At 46.8% G+C, this 19356-nt stretch overlaps 1 protein-coding gene and 1 long non-coding RNA gene across 3 annotated transcripts in view; one reads left to right on the plus strand and one right to left on the minus strand.

The window, feature by feature from the left end:
• Nucleotides 1–1309: 1309 nt before the first annotated feature.
• LOC143927032 (uncharacterized) overlaps nucleotides 1310–19356 on the plus strand; it is a 97337-nt gene continuing 79290 nt past the window's right edge. Inside the window, exon 1 of the long non-coding RNA XR_013262216.1 lies at nucleotides 1310–1567. This is a non-coding gene — a long non-coding RNA (uncharacterized LOC143927032). The remainder of the gene's footprint in view (nucleotides 1568–19356) is intronic.
• On the minus strand, nucleotides 11674–17639 carry LOC143928250 (uncharacterized). Of its 2 annotated transcripts, none has more exons than XR_013262384.1 (2): nucleotides 17324–17639; nucleotides 11674–13587 (listed from the first exon to the last, which is right to left on the minus strand). XR_013262384.1 is itself a non-coding variant. In XM_077453011.1 (2 exons), exons 1-2 carry the CDS (start codon nucleotides 16241–16243, stop codon nucleotides 12989–12991), a joined length of 2181 nt encoding a protein of 726 aa, XP_077309137.1. In that variant the 5' UTR covers nucleotides 16244–17003; the 3' UTR covers nucleotides 12277–12988. The 2 variants fall into 2 exon arrangements, 1 of the variants encoding a protein (XP_077309137.1); XM_077453011.1 differs by lacking the exon at nucleotides 17324–17639 and adding an exon at nucleotides 14662–17003 and having other exon boundaries at nucleotides 12277–13587.

Below are 19356 nucleotides of genomic sequence, written 5' to 3' on the forward strand. Positions count from 1 at the left end.
AGACCACTGCTTTAGAGCTTATCAGTTTTTCCATTTCTTTTGTTACAAGTACAGAGAATAGCTGTTGATCTGTCAGAAGTGCTGTTGTATGTGTGAGTGTTATCAGCCACACTCATTATCTTTTTCCTAAACTACTCAACCACTCCTCTCTCTGATCTCGACAGCATACAGGTTAATTCCTCTGTAGTCCAAGACAGGAAAGAGGAGGGCTCTATGAAATAACACAGGAAGACCACAGAGGACTCAGGACAGCTCTGAAATTCTGAAAAGATTTTTTTGCGCTTATCAAACCGAAATAACAAAAGGCTTTTAATAGTATATTGAACAGACCAAAAGGGAGCTAATACTTATAGAATTGGGGTCTAGACTACCATGGAACACCAGAAAGATAGGCACCTCATCCCCTGTACATATTTGATTTATAAAAATGAAAAGAAAAGAGGGGGATTTTGCGGTGCTGTAATACAGAATGAAATACATGAAAGGTACTATATAAATATATATTTTCCCCTTTTTTATTCTAGCCTTGACTTACCTTCGTCTATGCCCTCCTTCTATTGAGTGGCCATCTGTGGGCAGAGGGTTACACATATTTTCCACACTTAGTGGCTGGTTTTTAGTGCATCTGAGGGTTCAGTTAGTGGAGGGTAAGCACTTCTTCTTGAATCTTCACATGGAAAGCTTCTCACACATTATATAATTTCTTGTTTATGTCTTCCAAATCTTACATTGAATATTACTAATTTCTGTTTTTCTCAAACACTTGTTAGTTTGCACATCCCCTGATGAAGCCAATGCGAAACATGTTGGGATAAAGTGCAGCAAGTACCTCATGTCTTGTCTTCAGGACCCCTCCATTTGTTTATGTATATCTTCTTGTTATTGTACTATGTGCAATTTTTTAATTGTATCTTAATAAATGAATACATTTTATATAGTACCTTTCATGTATTTCATTCTGTATTACAGCACTGCAAAAATCCCCCTCTTTTCTTTTCATTTTTATAAACGGAGCTAATACTTGTTGGGGCTTACATGCATTGTAACAGCTTGTAGGCAATACACAAGGACACGTTCTAGTACAATGTATCACAGGATGCATTTGTCATACACAGCCATGTGATCTTATACGACTGAAGTGTCTTAGCGATGTGCAGTGATCCATTGCCTTTCGGTGGGTTTGTATGAGCCCTTTACATAATATTGTATGTTTGTTCAGAGCTTTGTATGAATACTGCATCACTGAGCATTGTTCTGTGCTGAGGAGAGGGGGTCGGTGCCAGCAAAATAGTGCTGAGTGGTTCACAGTGTGACCTGGTGGTGTGAATCAGCTGCAACCACTCTCATTGTGACACTGTGACCTCAGCCCATGGGTTCTTCTCAGCTGTCCCTATCACTGTACCATCTCATAGGCATGGAGTTTGAGTAGCACACATCGGTCACCATGCAGGAATCTGCTAATTCCCTGGCGATGGACGGGTACTGCAGCAACGTGCCAGCCTTCCTCACCAAGCTGTGGACACTTGTAGAAGATCCCGAAACCAACCACCTTATATGCTGGAGCGTGGTAAGTGTTTCATTGGTGAGGCCCAGCTAAAGAGGTTCAGAACTGTAGGGATTAGGGATGCTATAGGGATTTTGTAAGTCTTTTCTATATACAGTACATAGAGGTTAATATCATACCTAGACATGAAAAGAGAGTGGAGTTAATATTTTAATTTCCTATTTGACCTTCATAAATACACCTGCAGCCAAGAATGATAGCTGGTTGGTTAATCAAGAAAATACATTGATTATTAACTAATATTTAATTTTATGATATATATTTTGTCTTGTAATTCTACCTGAACCTGGCTCTTTTTGTGTATTTTACATTTGCCTTTTGTTACCTACATTTAAATTATTTTCATTAGAAATTATCTTAGAAAAATGTTTATTAAAAAAAAGATTAAAGCATATTTAATCATGAAGGATGAGAAAATGTTGTAAGTTTGTAGTAATATCCTGTGGGTTAATTAGCATATAATTGTGAACCCTTTTTCTGTATTAATACATTATGAGCCATCTAGTCTTAATAATAAAAATCATATTTCACAAATACACATATTACAATCTTTATTGAAAAAATGGTGTAAACACCAAAGGTTATTGATGCAAAGACTATGAACCCATGTATTTAATACATAGTGGATCTACATTACTGGAAATAATCTTAATATGGCCCAATCCTGTATTCAAAACAATTCCAGTGTGTGTAAATCCTTGGCGTGTCTAATCATGCCACAGCATTTCATTGGCACTGAGGTCGGTACTGTAGTCTTGAGCATTCTTTCTAATTGAGACACTCCGTTGTTGATACACTTCTGTGTTTTGTAATATTATCAGGCTGCATGACCCTTCTGTTTGGCTTTTCCGAGCCAAATGTCCTGGCATTCTGTTGTAAAATGTCTTCAAACAATTGGAACTCAATAGCGATTGCAAGACGTAACATACTGACTTTACCATGCTTCACAGTTGAGATATGGTTATAGTGGTGGTATTAAATGCATTGCTGCTTCTTGGCATAACACTTGGCATAACATATTGTTCTGCTTTTTTTTAAACTGTTCACTGATCATGCCTAGTAGACATCGGACGAAAAATACTGCTTTTGTAGCGATCGTTCCGATAATCGAATCATTAGTACACAGCTTTTGAGAGCTGATCACAGTTCAAGCACAAAACTTTTTCTCGTACGATTTCAGAACGACTGATTTTTTTTTTAATTAGTATAATATTTGTACAAAAAAAAAAAAAACATGACCAAGACCACGCATGCTTGGAAATGAAAGACTACATTACAATACAATACATGACATCACTTCCGAAGTTGTATTCTGTTGTACGAGAATTTTCATAACTTTAGTAACCTATTGGTTTTCGATATGAGACTAGCATGCAAACAAAAAAGACAATCATTCATATTCTCATCGTGTGTACCGGGCTTAATGCTGCAAGATGCCAAAGTGGTCATTATCAGGGCAGTTTTTTTTTTGGGAGAGAGAACTAGTTTCTCTCTTTTGATAAACTAGCATAAATATAATTGTTGTTCAGTTGTTTCTTTTGATATACCCATAAATATGAGGTTATCAGGAGCAAGATATGTGGGCAGGCTCTTCATTGCAACCATAGGGTTCACTTTCACTTGCATGAGGGTTGTATGGCATGTGCTTGCATTGTTGATTGTAAGACACCATTTGTAGAGTAGTGATCCATTCTGACTGATTGCAAACTATCTGCTAGTCTGTGAATTGATGGAGGGTCCAAGTCCTTAGAATTTTTTTGTAACGTTTTACAGCCTTGGGAGCGCCAACAACATTTCTAATGGGATTGCTGCACTGAAATCTCTTTTGATCAAGCCATATTGCACTTAAATATTGATGTTTTTGCTATGGCAGGGCAGATCCTGAGTGGAATACTAGACTCATTAATCGAAAAAGGAATCGTTCAATTTTTATTTTATACAGCTGTTTTTATTTGTCATTATGACTTATGAACTATTCATGTAGAAAAAATAATATATATATATATATATATATATATATATTAGTTGAAGCATAAGGTTTAATTAACAAACTGTATCACACCATACCTTATTTCACTGGTCCATCCACTCTCAGTATCATTCCTTGCAAAATAAAAAAAATAGGTAATGATGCAAGCAGTGAAGCATGAGTTCTTCAATGTATACACAGTAGAAAATCCATATTAGTCCTTGACAGGTACATGGGGGGTTAATTTCCACAAGCTCCAAAACATTCAGTGCAGCGCCTCAGGAGATTGAAGAGATCTTTAGAGTAACAAACCAAACAGACAGCAGAGGGCGCAGTCTAAGCATAGTAAACATATGTTTATTGAATAAAAAGACATTTGGCAACTCACAAGCATCAGAACAATAAGTGCCTGTCAACAATATCTCAATCTGGTGGTCTGCTGCTGGAACCACAGTATCACAGATGCAGAGAATCCAGTCCACAATGTGCAGCTAGCAGCACCGACCCAGGGACAACCAGGAAGCAGGGAAGCTTCTCTGACAGGCGTGGGAACCAAGTCTGTGACATCAGACGCCAGGAGGTGTGAATGGAGTGCTACGCATTTCGAGGTGATCCTGCCTCTTTCTCGAACACTTTAGTGCACTGCTGGAGTGTTGACAGCTTACCATATCTGTGAAAGTATCTCCAAGTCCTCTCTGCAGCAACCTGAATTCCATGTAATATACTTCTGGTGTCCATAGATACTTCATAAATATAGAGTACTTTATGGCCTCATAATCATCATTCTTTCAAGTTGACCAGAGTTTTGCCTCTCAGCCCTGATGCCAGATACCAGGCCTACCATGTAGGCAAGTCCCAGACCCTATATCATTTGCAAATATATTAAAAAGTAGGGGTCCCTGCTGGTAACAGGTGTAAGAGGCATTCCTCCCAATAATCCACATTGTAATGGAATATTTTATAATTTCCCCACTGACCACCAATATAAGGGGCATTCTTCCTGCTTTCCATCACGGTAAGAGGCATGTTTCCCACTGACCCCAATGTAAAGGTGCATTCTTCCCACTGACCACCAATGTAACAGATCATTTTTCCCACTGACCATTTAGGCAGTGGGAAAATGCCTTGCTTTTGGTGGTATGTGTCAGAAAAAAAGCCTGGAATTTTTAATCACTAGGAGCAGTGGGCAGTTTGTGAAAAATGACTAATGCCGTTGGTCGGTAAAGAGGAAATATAATAAGACCCTCTTAAGATTCAGATCTCAGTTCAGCTCCCCCTTAAACTCTATTTCAGGCTTCAGATCAGCCCTTCAAACTTATTATACTTCTCTTCTTATCTTAGATTAGCCACCTTTAAACGCCCCTTCGGGTCTCAGATAAGTTCTCTTCTGATCTCAGATCATCTTGGCTTAAAGCTTCCTTCAGACCCCTGCCCTGATCAGCACCCCCTTTAAACGTCTCTTCAGACCTCCCCACCTTTACCTTTACTTCAGACTCCCAGATCAGACCTTCTTTAGAACCCAGATCATCATCCTACCCTCCTCTGTCCATCCTCCACAACTCTTGCAGACCTTAGAGCAGCACAGAGGCTCAGAGCAGTCTGAGTGAGTATGTTCCTAGCCTTTCCTAGCAACTCTGTGCCATATGCATGCTCCTGTACAAGACCCTGTACCTGTCGGTGGTCAGCAGTGCTGGCTGGGATGAGCATTCCAGCACTCGGCTCCAGGACATAAACTGGGTCTGGGGGACCCTCAGATTTCGTTCTCACCCCGGGACAATCTTGCAGAAAATGGGAAAGTTGGGAGGTATGACTACACTAAAAGCCACATATATGGGGTGCACCTACAGTACCACTTACAGGCATACCCCACTTTTAAGTACACAATGGGTTTTATTTACTAAAGCTGGAAAGTGCAAAATCAGGCTGGCTTCTGCATAGAAACCAATGAGCTTCCAGGTTTTATTGCCAAAGCCGTAATTGAACAATCTAGGGTTAGAAGCTCATTGGTTTTTGTGCAGAAGGGAGCCTGATTTTGCACTTTCCAGCTTTAGTAAATAAGCCCCATTGTGTACTTAAAAGTGGGGTATGGCTGTACTACATTTCCACTCACCATCAATGTAAAAGGTCACTACACTAATCACCAATGTAAGGGGTCCTAATCCCACTGACCAAGAATGTTGACAATGGGCAGTACAGCTTGATGACTTAGTGGCTGTTAGCGTTTCTGCCTTTGGCCTTCAGTTTGAATCCTGACCAGGACATTACCTGCAAGGAGTTTGTATGTCATCCCTTGGCTTGTGCAGGTTACCCCCTGGGTACTCAGGTTTCCTCCCAAACTCTAAAGACATGCTGGTAGGGTAAATAGCTCAACTGAGTGTGCTCAAGATGGCTACCCCACCTCCTAAGTGCTTTGAGTCCCCAAGGAGAAAAGAGCTAAAGAAATGAAAATAAAAAATAAAGATCGCTATACTGATCACCAATGTAAAGGGGACACAATTTAAAAAAAAATTCTGACGATTATTATTATTCATTTAATTTTTTTGATTATTTATGAAAGTAATGTTTTTGAATAGAGCAGAAGCGAGGTAAAAAATGCCAACTAGCAGTAAAAAAACAGAGCTTCTAATCCTTCTACACTCCAAGACTAATGCCGCGTACACACGATCAGAATTTTGGTCGGAAAAAGTTCTGATGGTTTTCCCGACCGAATTCCGACGGGATTCTGCTCAAGCTGTCTTGCATACACACGGTCACACCAAATTCCGACCGTCAAGAACGTGGTGACGTACATCACATACGACGGGACTAGAAGAAGAAAGTTCGATAGCCAGTAGCCAATAGCTTCCATCTTGTAGTTGAATCTGAGCATGCGTGAGCTTTTGCGCGTCAGAATTGCATACAGACGAACGCATTTTCGGATAGGAACTTTTTCCGACCGAAAAATTGAGAACATGCTCTCAATCTTTTGCTGCCCAAAATTCGGCCAGCAAAAGTCTGATGGAGCATACACACGATCGCATTTTCCGACCAAAAGCTCTCATCGGTCTTTTGCTGGCTGAATTTCCGAAAAAAGGTTTGGCTGGAGTTGGATATAAGTCAAGGAGGTTGTGTGTTATTTCAGTGATGTTTTGAATTGGTTGATTAACAAGCAATACCAGAAAAAAAAAGTGGGTTCATTATATCTGAGGGAATTCGGTTTTATTACACAAGCTGCTATCTCAGTGTATTTAAATGGAGCGATGTGAGTCATGTTTTTAAGGTCAAAGTCAAGAAATGCTACTGTAGTTTTATCAGCCATTTTATCGCCCATGTCCTGTGTGCAAAGTTTTCGGTAAAGACATTCGTTTGTCTCTGGTTGTCATCAGTCTCGTTATTGCTCGTTGAGTTGTACTGGCTTGTGACCAAGAATGTATCTTGGTCACAAGGTGAACTTAAATCAGTTATGAAATACTTTTATAAGCAAACCAAGGAAATAGTCAAAGAACACAATTCAGTTTTTAGCCCCTAGCCAGAATCTTCAGTTATTTGAATTTCATCTTCTTTATAGATAATTCCAAGTGCATTTCTGATTCCGAGTACACATGACCGGACTTTTCGGAAGACTAGGTCCGATGGAATCATTCTGTCGGACAATCCGATCGTGTGTGGGCTAATCCAATCGTTTTTCGTTTAAATAAACTGACGGACCTAGAAATAGAGCATGTTTCAAATCTGTCCGACTGACTCAATTCCTACCGGGAAAACCGTTCATCTGTATGCTGGTCCGACGGACCAAATACGACGCAAGGAAAGCTATTGACTACTGGCTATTGAACTTTCTTAACTTTCTTTTTTAGTCCTGTCTTACGTCATCACATTCAAAACGAACGGGCTTTCGAATGGACTTAGTCCGTTCATGTGTGGCCAAGTCCGTTCATTCAGAAAGTCTGTCGAAAGTCCGTCGGGAAGACCGTCGGACCTAGTCTGCCAGAAAGTCCGGTCGTGTGTACGCGGCATTAAAGTGTACCTCTACTTTAAGTAGAACTAAAGGCCAAAAACATTTTTTCCCCCCCGTGCTCAGGAGGTCAGCACTACAATATTATGTTGTTTTTTGTTTTGTAAGAACATGTGCTTTCAAGAATAAGTTCACTTTTAAAAAATAAATAAAACATAAACATTTTTTGCAGTTAAAAAATGCATTTGCTTTTTGTTTTGTGTAGGAGCCTGAAAAGCATTGCAGCAGCAATCAGCAGGTCTCCTGCAGGCTGTCAGTGTAAGCTGCCCGTCCGTACATTGTACAGCATTGCACGCAGTTTCACATTGACAGGAAGAGTCAATGAACTACCACAGCGCTCAACAGCACCGTAATAGTTCACTGAGAACTACAAGTGACCAGTCACAAAGCATGTCCGTACTTGTAGTTCATTTATTCCCAGAACTCTGTGAATGGCTGACACGGTCATGTGGGCAGAGCCCTGCACAGCCACGCTCTTTTCAAAAAATGACAACGTGTATGGGGAACTTCTCCCCATACTGCTGTCATAGGGAAGGGGGTAATCAGGGAGTGGCTGAAGTAGTGGGAACATGTTACATGTTCCACCCTAAAAAATGGCTGGAAAAATGTAACATATTCCCAAAAGGAAATTTATCCTTTAACCACTTCAGCCCCAGAAGAATTTACCCCCTTCCTGACCAGAGCACTTTTTGCAATTCGGCACTGCGTCGCTTTAAGCAACAACATGGCTCCCAAACAAAATTGACGTCCTTTTTTTCCCACAAATAGAGCTTTCTTTTGATGGTATTTGATCACCCCTGCGGTTTTTATTTTTTGCGCTATAAACAAAAAAAAAGCAACAATTTTGAAAAAAAAGCATTATTTTTTACATTTTGCTATAATAAAAAAAAAAAAAAAAAAAAATATATATATATATATATATATATATAAACATTTTTTTCCCTTAGTATAGGCCTATATGTATTCTTCTACATTTTTTTGTGTTAAAAAAAAAACATAATAAGCGTTTATTGATTGGTTTGTGCAAAAGTTATAGCGTTTACAAAATAGGGGATAATTTTATGGCATTTTTATTAATAATTTTTTACTAGTAATGGCAGCGATCAGCGATTTTTATCATGACTGCGACATTATGGTGGACACATCAGACATTTTTGACACATGTTTGGGACCATTGTCACTTATACAGCAATCCGTGCTATACAAATGCACTGATTCCTGTGTAAATGACACTGGCAGTAAAGAGGTTAACCACTAGGGGGCAGTGTAGGGGTTAAGTGTGTCCTGGGGAGTGATTCTAACTGTGGGGGGGGGGCGTAGCTATGTGTGACACATCACTGATCTATGTCCCAATCACAGGGAGCAGAGATCAGTGACACTGTCACTAGGCAGAACGGGGAGATGCTTGTTTACATTAGCATCTCCCTGTTCTTCCTCTTTGTGTGACGATCACGGGTATCCCCGCATACATCGAGTCTGCGGGACCCACGACCCAACTCACAGAGCTTGCCGTGGTCACCCGCTGGCCGCCACTTAAAGGGCAACGTACAGGTACATTAGTTTGCCTGTACGAGCCCTTCTGCCGATATATATCGGCGTGAGGCGGTCGGCAAGCGGATAAGTCATGTAAAAGCAAAGTTATTTATTTTTTTCTTATATAATACCTACCTAGGTGGATGCAGCATCGGTCCCCAGTGCCTCTAAGGCTGAGAACCGAGCAATCTAACACCACTGATCGCTTGTTTCCCAGTGCTCCGTGAGCAGAGAGCAGGAGACTGTCAGTCACCGGCTCTCTGCTCTGCCCCCTCCCCTCCACTCACTGGAGTGCTGGGCTGTGGAGGGGATGGGAGAGGCTGGCTCAGGCTCTCAAGGGCTCACTATAAAGCAAAATATATTCATGCGTTTCCTGAAAAATGATTGTCTAAAAGGTTATGAAATTAAATAATGATTATCTAAAAGGTAAAGCAATTAAATGATATAATGACAATCAATCACCCTATACATTTATTAGGTATCACTAATAGCTGAGTGACAATTGATTAGAAAAATGAAAGGCTGAACCCGGCACCGGTCTAGGGTTCTGGGTGGATCCTGACCGCATGGTTGCGATTTTTCCTCAGCTTGGATCAGCTCTGTGCTGTCAGCCAACAGCGGGCTTCAGCATCTAACATAATATGTGGCACATAATTGTGAAGTGGAAGGAAAATGATAAATGTTTTTCAAATTTTACAAATAAATATCTGAAACGTGTGGTGTGCATTTGTATTCAGACCCCCCCTCCCCCCAGTCAATACTTTGTAGAGCCACCTTTCGGTGCAATTCAGGGGCGGACTGACCATTGAGCCACTCGGGCACTGCCCGAGGGCCCTGACCCACTAGGGGGCCCCATCAGGGTTGCCAGCCTCAGTAAAACCAGGGACAGTATGTAAAAATCAGGGTTTTTTTTTACATCTGTCTCAGAACTGTCCCTTACCAACATCTTTTTGGTCTAAAAATCCTGAGATTATAACTGCCCCACCTCTCCACTGCCAATAGAAACATGGCTGTGTATACTGTGTGATTGTATACTGTGTGTGTGTATACTGTGGCCCCATAATCTCGGATTGCCTGGGGGCCCCATAATCTCCTCTTGCCCGGGGGCCCCATGAGTTGTCAGTCCACCCCTGGTGCAATTACAGCTGCAAGTCTTTCTGTGGATGTCTCTACCAGCTTTTCACACCCGGAGTGATATTTTTGCCCATTCTTCTTTGCAAAATAGCTCAAGCTCTGTCAGATTGGATGGAGAGCGTCTGTGAACAGTAATTTTCAAATCTTGTCACAGATTCTCAATTGGATTTAGCTCTGGACTTTGACTGTGCCATTCTAACACATGAATATGCTTTGATCTTAACTATTCCATTGTAGCTCTGGCTGTATGTTTAGGGTTGTTGTCCTGCTGGAAGGTGAACCTCCGCCCCGGTCTCAAGTGTTTTACAAACTCTTAACAGGTTTTCTTCTAAGATTGCCCTGTATTTGGCTCCATCCATCTTCCCATCAGCTCTGGCCAGCTTATCTGTCCCGGCTGAAGAAAAGCGTCCCCATAACATGATGCTGCCACCACCATTTTTCACGGTGCGGATGGTGTGTTCAGAATGATGTGCAGTGTTAGTTTTCCGCTACACATAGCGCTTTGCTTTTAGGCCCAAAAGCTCAATTTTGTTCTCATCTGACCAGAGCACCTTCTTCCACAGGTTTGCTGTGTCCCCCACATGGCTTCCCGCAAACTGCAAGCAGGACTTCTTATGGCTTTCATCGTGCCACTCTTCCATAAAGGTCAGATTTGGGGAATACACATAGTTATCCTGTGGACAGATTCTCCAACCTGAGCTGTGGATCTTTGCAGCTCCTCCAGAGATACCATAGGCCTCTTGGCTGCTTACCTGATTAAGTGCTCTGTGAGATGTTCAAAGCTTGGGATATTTTTTTATACTCTAACCCTGCTTTAAACTGCTCCACAACTTTATCCCTGACCTGTCTGGTGTGTTGCTTGGCCTTCATAATGCTGTTTGTTCTCTAAAGTTCTCTAACAAACCTCAGAGGGCTTCATAGAACATCTGTAATTAGGCTGGATCCACACCTATGCATTTTTTGTGCTTTTTGCAGATTTGCACTATAGAACATGTTCCATAGGAAACCATTTAAATGGACTGTAGTGCAAATCTGCAAAATGCAAAAAGCACAAAAAATGCATAGGTGTGAATCCAGCCTTATACTGAGATTAAATTACACACATGTGGACTCTATTTACTATTTAGCTGGCTTTTGAAGGTAATTTGTTCCTCTAGATTTCAGTAAGGGTTATCCGAGTAAAGGGGGCTGAATACAAATGCATGCCACACATTTCACATATTTATCTGTAAAAAATGTGGAAAACCATTTATCATTATCCTTCCGCTTCACAATTAGGTGCCACTTTGTGTTGGTCTATCACATAAAATCCCAATAAAATACATTTACGTTTTTGGTCGCAACATGACAAAATGTGGAGAATTTCAAGGGGTGTGAATACTTTTTCAAAGCATTGTAGTGCACAAATCTGGATTATGTAACATACAGAGTGCAGGGATTCAATCTATGAACTGCTACTCATCACAGCGCATGACCTGCGTAGCCCAACAGTCCCCCTCTCAATAATGTCCCATACCAGCCCTTATATATCTATAATAATGAGACCACACCTTTTCTTTGGAGTAAAATGGCCACAACAGCCTTTTATTAAACATAACCAAAATATTTTACTCCCTCCAAAATATGTATATAAATATATAAATATATAAATATATATCTACAACTGTAAACCAAAACCTTGAACAACTTTTATCAACTCCAGTCTGGTGATCTCTGACGGTGACCCACTTTAATTCCAAAAACACCAACCTCACTGCTTTACCTTTTTACCATACCAGGCCTCACGCTGTGACCGCTCAGAGACAAACAATTCCTGCAGTGAAAAACCTCCCAGTATTCCGTCCACCGTTCGGGAATACAACTGAGGGGCCCATAATACCAATGAGCCCCCCCCACCCTTTTATATCACCTCTGTTTTACCGCCACCGTCAAAGACCACCAGAAATCTCACGCAGCAGCCCCCCAAAGGGCCGACTTCACTGTTGTGACGAACAGCCCACTGCACCTGAAAGACAGAAAACAAACACAACGAAAACACCAGCAATCAAACCAACAACTCATACCCAAACATGCTATCCAGTAGGGAGGGAGGGTGGGAAAACTGCCTCCTCTGATGTCTTCCCCTCGAGACTGGTCCCGTTCCGGCTCCGCCCCCCTTTTATATGGCTCCTCCCCCTTGCGTGTTTCTCTTCCTCCACCTATCCTCTGTCTTGGTGTCTCTAGGCACCCGGTCATGCCCGCCCCTCCATTACCCCTCCCCTTCAGTACGTGTCATTCCGGGGCTCCCTTGACCTGCGTAGCCCAACAGTCCCCCTCTCAATAATGTCCCATACCAGCCCTTATATATCTATAATAATGAGACCACACCTTTTCTTTGGAGTAAAATGGCCACAACAGCCTTTTATTAAACATAACCAAAATATTTTACTCCCTCCAAAATATGTATATAAATATATAAATATATAAATATATATCTACAACTGTAAACCAAAACCTTGAACAACTTTTATCAACTCCAGTCTGGTGATCTCTGACGGTGACCCACTTTAATTCCAAAAACACCAACCTCACTGCTTTACCTTTTTACCATACCAGGCCTCACGCTGTGACCGCTCAGAGACAAACAATTCCTGCAGTGAAAAACCTCCCAGTATTCCGTCCACCGTTCGGGAATACAACTGAGGGGCCCATAATACCAATGAGCCCCCCCCACCCTTTTATATCACCTCTGTTTTACCGCCACCGTCAAAGACCACCAGAAATCTCACGCCACAGCCTGAAAAGGGTGACCACCTTACCCTTGAGGGCAACCCCACACCCTCAAAGCTTGTTGGATCCCCCCCTGTAAACCCAAAGACCACAGGTCAATCCCGACATCCGTGAGATGAACCCCATCCCCCCTTAGGTACAGACCCACATTGGACTCCAGTTCCCTGTGCCTGATCACCAGCCCTCCATTCTGAATCACGAATCTCCCCACCACCTTATTCACCCGGATCCTCGTCTTCTGAATGCTGGCCACTGACCTTGCCCATCTCCACTGCGTCCGGGCGACAATATCCGACCACAGCAGGATCGTACTGGGAAACCTAGCACGCAGCTTCAGAAAATCCGCCTTAATGTCATTCAGTAAATCCCGGACTTTCCGGGCTCCCAGGTCATTCCCCCCAGCATGCAGAACCAACACATCCGGGGGCCCATGCAGCCACACGAACCTTTCAACCACACTCACCACCCTCTCCCACCGCATTCCTGGTATCCCCAACCATCGCAATTCCGCTTCTGCCCTGGAAATCCCCAGTTGCCTCCCCGCAGGTCTCATGTCTCCTCTCCTGGCCCCCCAACACACGTAGGAGTGGCCCACGATCCAAACGAGGCGCGGTGAACCTCCATCTGAAACGAGAAACCAAACCTGCTGATCCCCGAAAAACAATAACCCCACAGCAAAACCACTAACCACTGCCCTTACCACCCCACGGAGATCCCAACCCTACCCCCGTGGAAAAAACTCCATCAGTCCCAGGAACGGTTCCTGTATCGCATTCCGTATTACCAACCAACCAGGAATACAACTAAGGGCCATCCCACTCCCTGGACCGCCCAACCGCTAACTGAGGTCGAACGTATGACCTAAACCTACGCGACTCCCAACGACCAATCCTTCGTACCGCCGCCTCATCCAACCCGCACCGGGCCGCCTCTGTGGCCGCCCCGATGCGGAAGGAGTGTGAAGCATATTCCGACTCCTCCCAACCATTAAGCGCCAAACTTCGCCGGAAAACCGCCACGAACTGGAATCTGGACAGGAAAGACCCGTCCGCGTGGACAAGGAATGGACCCGGACTCCCCGGCCTAACCGCTCGGTAACTCCGAACCGCTTCTACCGGGCAAACATGTGACCCTGCCAAACTGAATAAGCAAATGTTCACACCCCTACCCCGTTGGTCCGTCTTCGAACGCCTAAGAGTTATCTCCACCACTGATCCTGCCACCCGAACATCATGATCCCCCAGCCCCCCAGGAACTTTCCGGGACGGGCTGACCAACTCCCCAATCCGAAAAGCCCCGTAAAAAGCCAATGAAAAGGCCGCCGTGAACAACCGCACCTCGAACGGAGACGTGCAAACCGAAACCAATGTACCACAAATGGCCACCAAGACCCCAAACGTCACCGGACGTCTCGTGTCCCCCCTCTTCGACTGCTTCCGAAAACCCTTCAGCATCTGACGTATCCAAAAACCCTTCGACCAATCCTCCGACCCCAACAACTTAAAAAGGAATGACAAGCCCGCCAGTTTCCGATCGATCACTGCCGCCGAGCGCCCACTCTCCACGTTCCGGACCACAAAATAAAGTGCCAGCAAGCGCCCATCCCCGGCTCCCCCAGTTCCGTCCACCTCTCGCACCAACTCCTGCCATTCCCGCCATACCTTCACGTATGCCGTCCAGGTAGCCCCACTTACAGACCTGCGTATCCAGCCCGCGGCGACTCCAAGGGCAGCGCCCAAATCCACCCCGGGCACGGAATCCCGACTGCCTCCGCGCCAGGTGCCAGTTCCCGGAACTTGTCCCACTGGAAACGAGACAGGGAGTCAGCTAAGGCATTCTCCACCCCAGGTATATGCACAGCATACAAAAACACATTCAAACGCAGGCACCTAAGGACCAATTGGCGCAACAGTCTGATAACAGGAGGGGAGGAGGCAGACATGCGATTCACCACCTGCACCACCCCCATGTTGTCACAGTTGATGCGCAGCTTCAAATTCCTGCAACTCTCCCCCCACAGCTCCAGAGCCAACACAATCGGAAAGAGTTCCAGCAACACCAGGTTACCCAGGAAACCCGCTTCCTTCCACGAGCGCGGCCAAGGTTCCGCACTCCACCTGCCCTGGAAAAACGCACCATAGCCCGTAGACCCTGCTGCGTCGGTGACCAATGCGACATCGAAGTTGCTCACCGGCCCCGACATCCACACCGCCCTGCCGTTATAGGAGGACAAGAAATCATGCCACACCCCCAAGTCGTCCCGGTGCTCCTCCGTCAACCGAATGAAGTGCGTGGGCGCCCGCACCCCCGCCGTCGCCGCCGACAGCCGCCGGCAGAACACCCGGCCCATCGGGATGATGCGGCACGCAAAGTTCAGTTTGCCCAGCAAGGACTGCAAGGTCGTCAGCTGAACCTTCCGACGGCCCTGAATCTCCCGAATCGCCCGCTGCAAATCCGCCAACTTGTCATCCGGCAACCTGCACTCCATAGCCGCCGAATCTATCACTATACCCAAGAAACTCAACACCCCCACTGGGCCCTCCGTCTTTTCGGCCGCCAATGGCACCCCAAAAACGCCTGCGATGTGCTGCAACGTGGACAAGAGAATCGCACACACAGCGGAGGCATGGGGGCCGATGCAGAGAAAATCGTCCAAGTAGTGAATGATTGACTCAATGCCGGAAACATCCCGCACCACCCACTCCAGGAACGAACTAAACTGCTCGAACACGGAGCAAGAAACGGAGCAGCCCATAGGCAAACACTTGTCCACGTAGAACTGCTCCCGCCAGTGACAACCCAACCACCGAAAACTGTCCGGGTGCACCGGCAGCAACCGGAAAGCCGACTCAATGTCCGCCTTGGCCATGAGCGCTCCCCGGCCGTAGCGCCGCACCCACCGAACAGCCGCGTCAAATGACGTATACGACACCGCACAGACGTCCGGGTCAATGAAATCATTGACCGAACCCCCCTTTGGAAACGACAAGTGGTGTATGAGCCGAAACTTGCCCGGCTCCTTCTTGGGGACAACCCCCAAGGGGGACACCACCAGCGAGTCCCACGGCTTAACCGTAAACGGCCCCCCCATCCGACCCAGCGCCACTTCCTTCCCCAACTTTTCGTCCACCACCGTAGGGTGCTGCAAGGCCGACCTGAGGTTTCGCGCCACCGGCGGCACCACCTTCAAGTCACAGGGAATCCGGAAACCCTCCCGGAACCCCTCGGCCAGCAGCCGCGCAGCCACCCTGTCCGGGTACCTACTTAGGAAAGGAAGCATCCTTTCCACCCTCACCGGCGTCTTCCCTCTTGTTAGCAGCGTCGCCGGGACGCTTTCCCCTTTTAAAGCAGCGAGACAGGGCGTGAGCCCCCCCGCAGCCGGAACACTCGTGCTTGAACCGGCACGCACTTCCAAACTTGCAGGCACCCTCGTTAAAAGACCAGCACACCCCCCACTTCTTTCCGGCCGACAGTCCTGAGGAGGGTGTACCCCCGGCCCCCCCCTGAAAAAACTGAGGCGGGGCCCGGGCGGAGGACATCAGCCTCATCCAGAGGCTGATGTCCTTGTGATCCCACCGCAACTCCTGACGCACCGCCTTCCGCTGCCGGAACTGTTCGTCGTACCGGAGCCATGCCACCCCCCCGTACACCCGGTGTGCCTCCCCAATGGCGTCCATATAGCAAAACAACGCCGAGCAGTGCTCGGGGTTCTTTTCGCCGATGACGCTCGCCAAAATCGCGAACGCCTGCAACCAATTCGCAAACGTACGCGGTATCAGCCTATAACGCCTCTTTTCCTCATCGTCTTTTTTCGTGTCATTGGGCTTGACCCGATCCAAATTGAATTTTTCCAGTGGGAGCAGCGAGAATATCTCCACATACTCACCTTTTGCAATTTTCTCCCGCACCTCCGGCTTCAGGTGCGCCCCGAGCGGTCCCTCGAAGCAGACGTACACCTCACAACGCGCCGCATCCCCAATCCGAACCACATCAGTACGGCTGGGTGTCGCGGCCGCCTCCTCCCCACCGGACCCCCCGCCCACCACCGGCACCGCCGTTGCGGACGCCGCGGGTTCCCCACCCGCCGCCGGCGGGACCCCCGCCGCCCCCGCTACCTTACCAGCCCCCCAAGGCGCCGTCAGGGCAGGAGATCCCCCATCCCCCCCAAACCTGTCCACCAAAGCCTGCAATCCCTCCAACAAACCCTGCATGGGCGGCGCGGGCCCCGGGTCCACCTGACCCGACCCCGCCACCGACACCCCACCCAGCGGCGCCGGAGGCGCCGCTGAACCAGCCGCCCCTTGCACCACCCCCAGCAACCCCTGCAAAACATCAGAGAAAACAGTAGGTACTGACTTACCGGGCCGACCAGGAACACGTCCCGCAGCCGCGTTGCCGCTCTCCACCGCCGGGGGAACCACGTCGTCTTCAGCGGACAGTTCTCCCTCCGACCGGTCCTCCTCTTCCCTCTCCGCAGGCGCCAGAAGCCCCCTGGGCGATCCGCTCCCAGAGGCCGCAGCAAGCAGGTGGCTGGGAAGATCCTTCACCACAGGGGCCTTGCTCCCAGACTGGCGTAGAGAACCAGACCTAGGGCGCCCCCCCGCACCACCCCTGGGCGTCAGTCCTCCAGTCTGTCCATCAAGTAAGCCCGCATCCGCCCGGCGCCCCCCACCCACCGCCCGTGCCCCCCTGTAGGCCGACTCTGTCCGTCTTGCAGAACCCTCCGCACCGCTGGCTGTCCCCCTGCTCGTGCAGGGCCCCCCACAGGGGTCCCCCACACGAACGGTCGCCGGGCTGGACGGCGGGGAGCCGGCGCCATCTTGGCCCGTGGCCCGCCCCCCGGGGTAGGCCGGCGGCGTGCAGACCGCCCCAGGCCCCGATCGTCCTGCTGTCTCCGTTTTGCGGGGGGGACCGACCTGTCCGCCCCCGGGCTCCGCCGATCACGAGGTGGCCGAGGGGCGGGTCCCGGCGAAAAGCGCGCCGGAGGCCGAGACCTCCGGGCCCGCAGCACCGGCTCCCCGCTACTCGTGCCTGCCTCCGTCTCACCCATCCAGCGCTCCACCTGCTCGGTTAGCCACTCCGAACCCCGCACCTCCGCTTGAGCCCGCAGCCGCTCCAACACGTGCTCGATCGCCGCCATTTTGCCCAGAGAGGAGCAGCGCTGGAAAACTGCCTCCTCTGATGTCTTCCCCTCGAGACTGGTCCCGTTCCGGCTCCGCCCCCCTTTTATATGGCTCCTCCCCCTTGCGTGTTTCTCTTCCTCCACCTATCCTCTGTCTTGGTGTCTCTAGGCACCCGGTCATGCCCGCCCCTCCATTACCCCTCCCCTTCAGTACGTGTCATTCCGGGGCTCCCTTGAATCTTACTACTGAACATGTGTAAAATGGAAATATCAAAGTACCTGGATTACAGAAATACATTTTATGTTGTTAGGTGTAGTTTACATTCTATCTTACACAGTTTTCATTTGGAGGAGATACCCTTTACATTGGTAGCTTTCCAACAAGAAAGCACATTCTGTTTTGTCTGTTGGCCCTTGTGCACACGGTCGGAAATTCTGATGGAAAATGTCCGATCGGACCATGTTGTCGGATAATCCAACTGTGTGTGGGCTCCATTGGACTGGAGAGCTGGGCTATAAAACTTTCTGACAACGCGATCCGATCGGACTTTGTCTGATTGTGTGTAGAGAATTCCGATAGGACAAAGTGCCACGCATGCTCAGATCAAATTCCTAGACCAAAGCTATTGGCTACTAGCATGAACGTAGTCCCGTCCTAACGAAATAACGTCATCACGTTACGTACGATCGGATTTTCCGACAACTTTGTCCGACCGTGTGTATGCAACACAAGCTTCGGACAAAATCCAACGGATTTTGTTGTCGGAATGTCCGACCGTGTGTACAAGGGCTGAGTCATAGAGTACACACACAGGTGCTTTTGCAAGACTTTTTTTATTTGAAGTTTATGAACTGGCATAGATAGGTATTTAGCTAGTTGATGTGGGTTGGTCTGTAGTATCTGCCAGTTAGTACAAAATTAACTTTTATAAACCTGATGGCCTGTGTCGATGTGTTATAATAGGAAAAAATAAAAAATAAAGTAGATATGGCGCTGTTCATTTAATAGGTATAAAGCTAACTTGACTGAGAATTGGATAAAGTAGTAGTGACGCAATTCATTGATTCAAAATTGAATTACTATAATCAAATATGCTCACATATAACTACAAAAAATAAAATGACAACTAATGGTGGTATATAAATATAACATTTTTGAAGTGTTCCAAATAAACTTGATATACAATCATGTGCATACAAATAGCACATACCCGTATATACTCGAGTATAGGTCGATCCGAATATAAGCCGAGGCCCCTAATTTACCACAA

The sequence above is a fragment of the Lithobates pipiens genome, unplaced genomic scaffold (genome assembly GCF_037356315.1).
Source record: "Lithobates pipiens isolate NorthernLeopardFrog02 unplaced genomic scaffold, aLitPip1_a1.2 Scaffold_23, whole genome shotgun sequence".
Classification (NCBI taxonomy): domain Eukaryota; kingdom Metazoa; phylum Chordata; class Amphibia; order Anura; family Ranidae; genus Lithobates; species Lithobates pipiens.

Bases quoted from the DNA above. Each gene is read 5' to 3' on its own strand.
- LOC143928250 (XM_077453011.1), bottom strand. From the start codon at position 16,243: ATGCTTCCTTTCCTAAGTAGGTACCCGGACAGGGTGGCTGCGCGGCTG. The intron at 13,588-14,661 runs GTCTGTAAGTGG...TTCTCGTTTCAG, and splicing joins GCCGCGGGCTGGATACGCAG to ATGGAGGTTCACCGCGCCTC.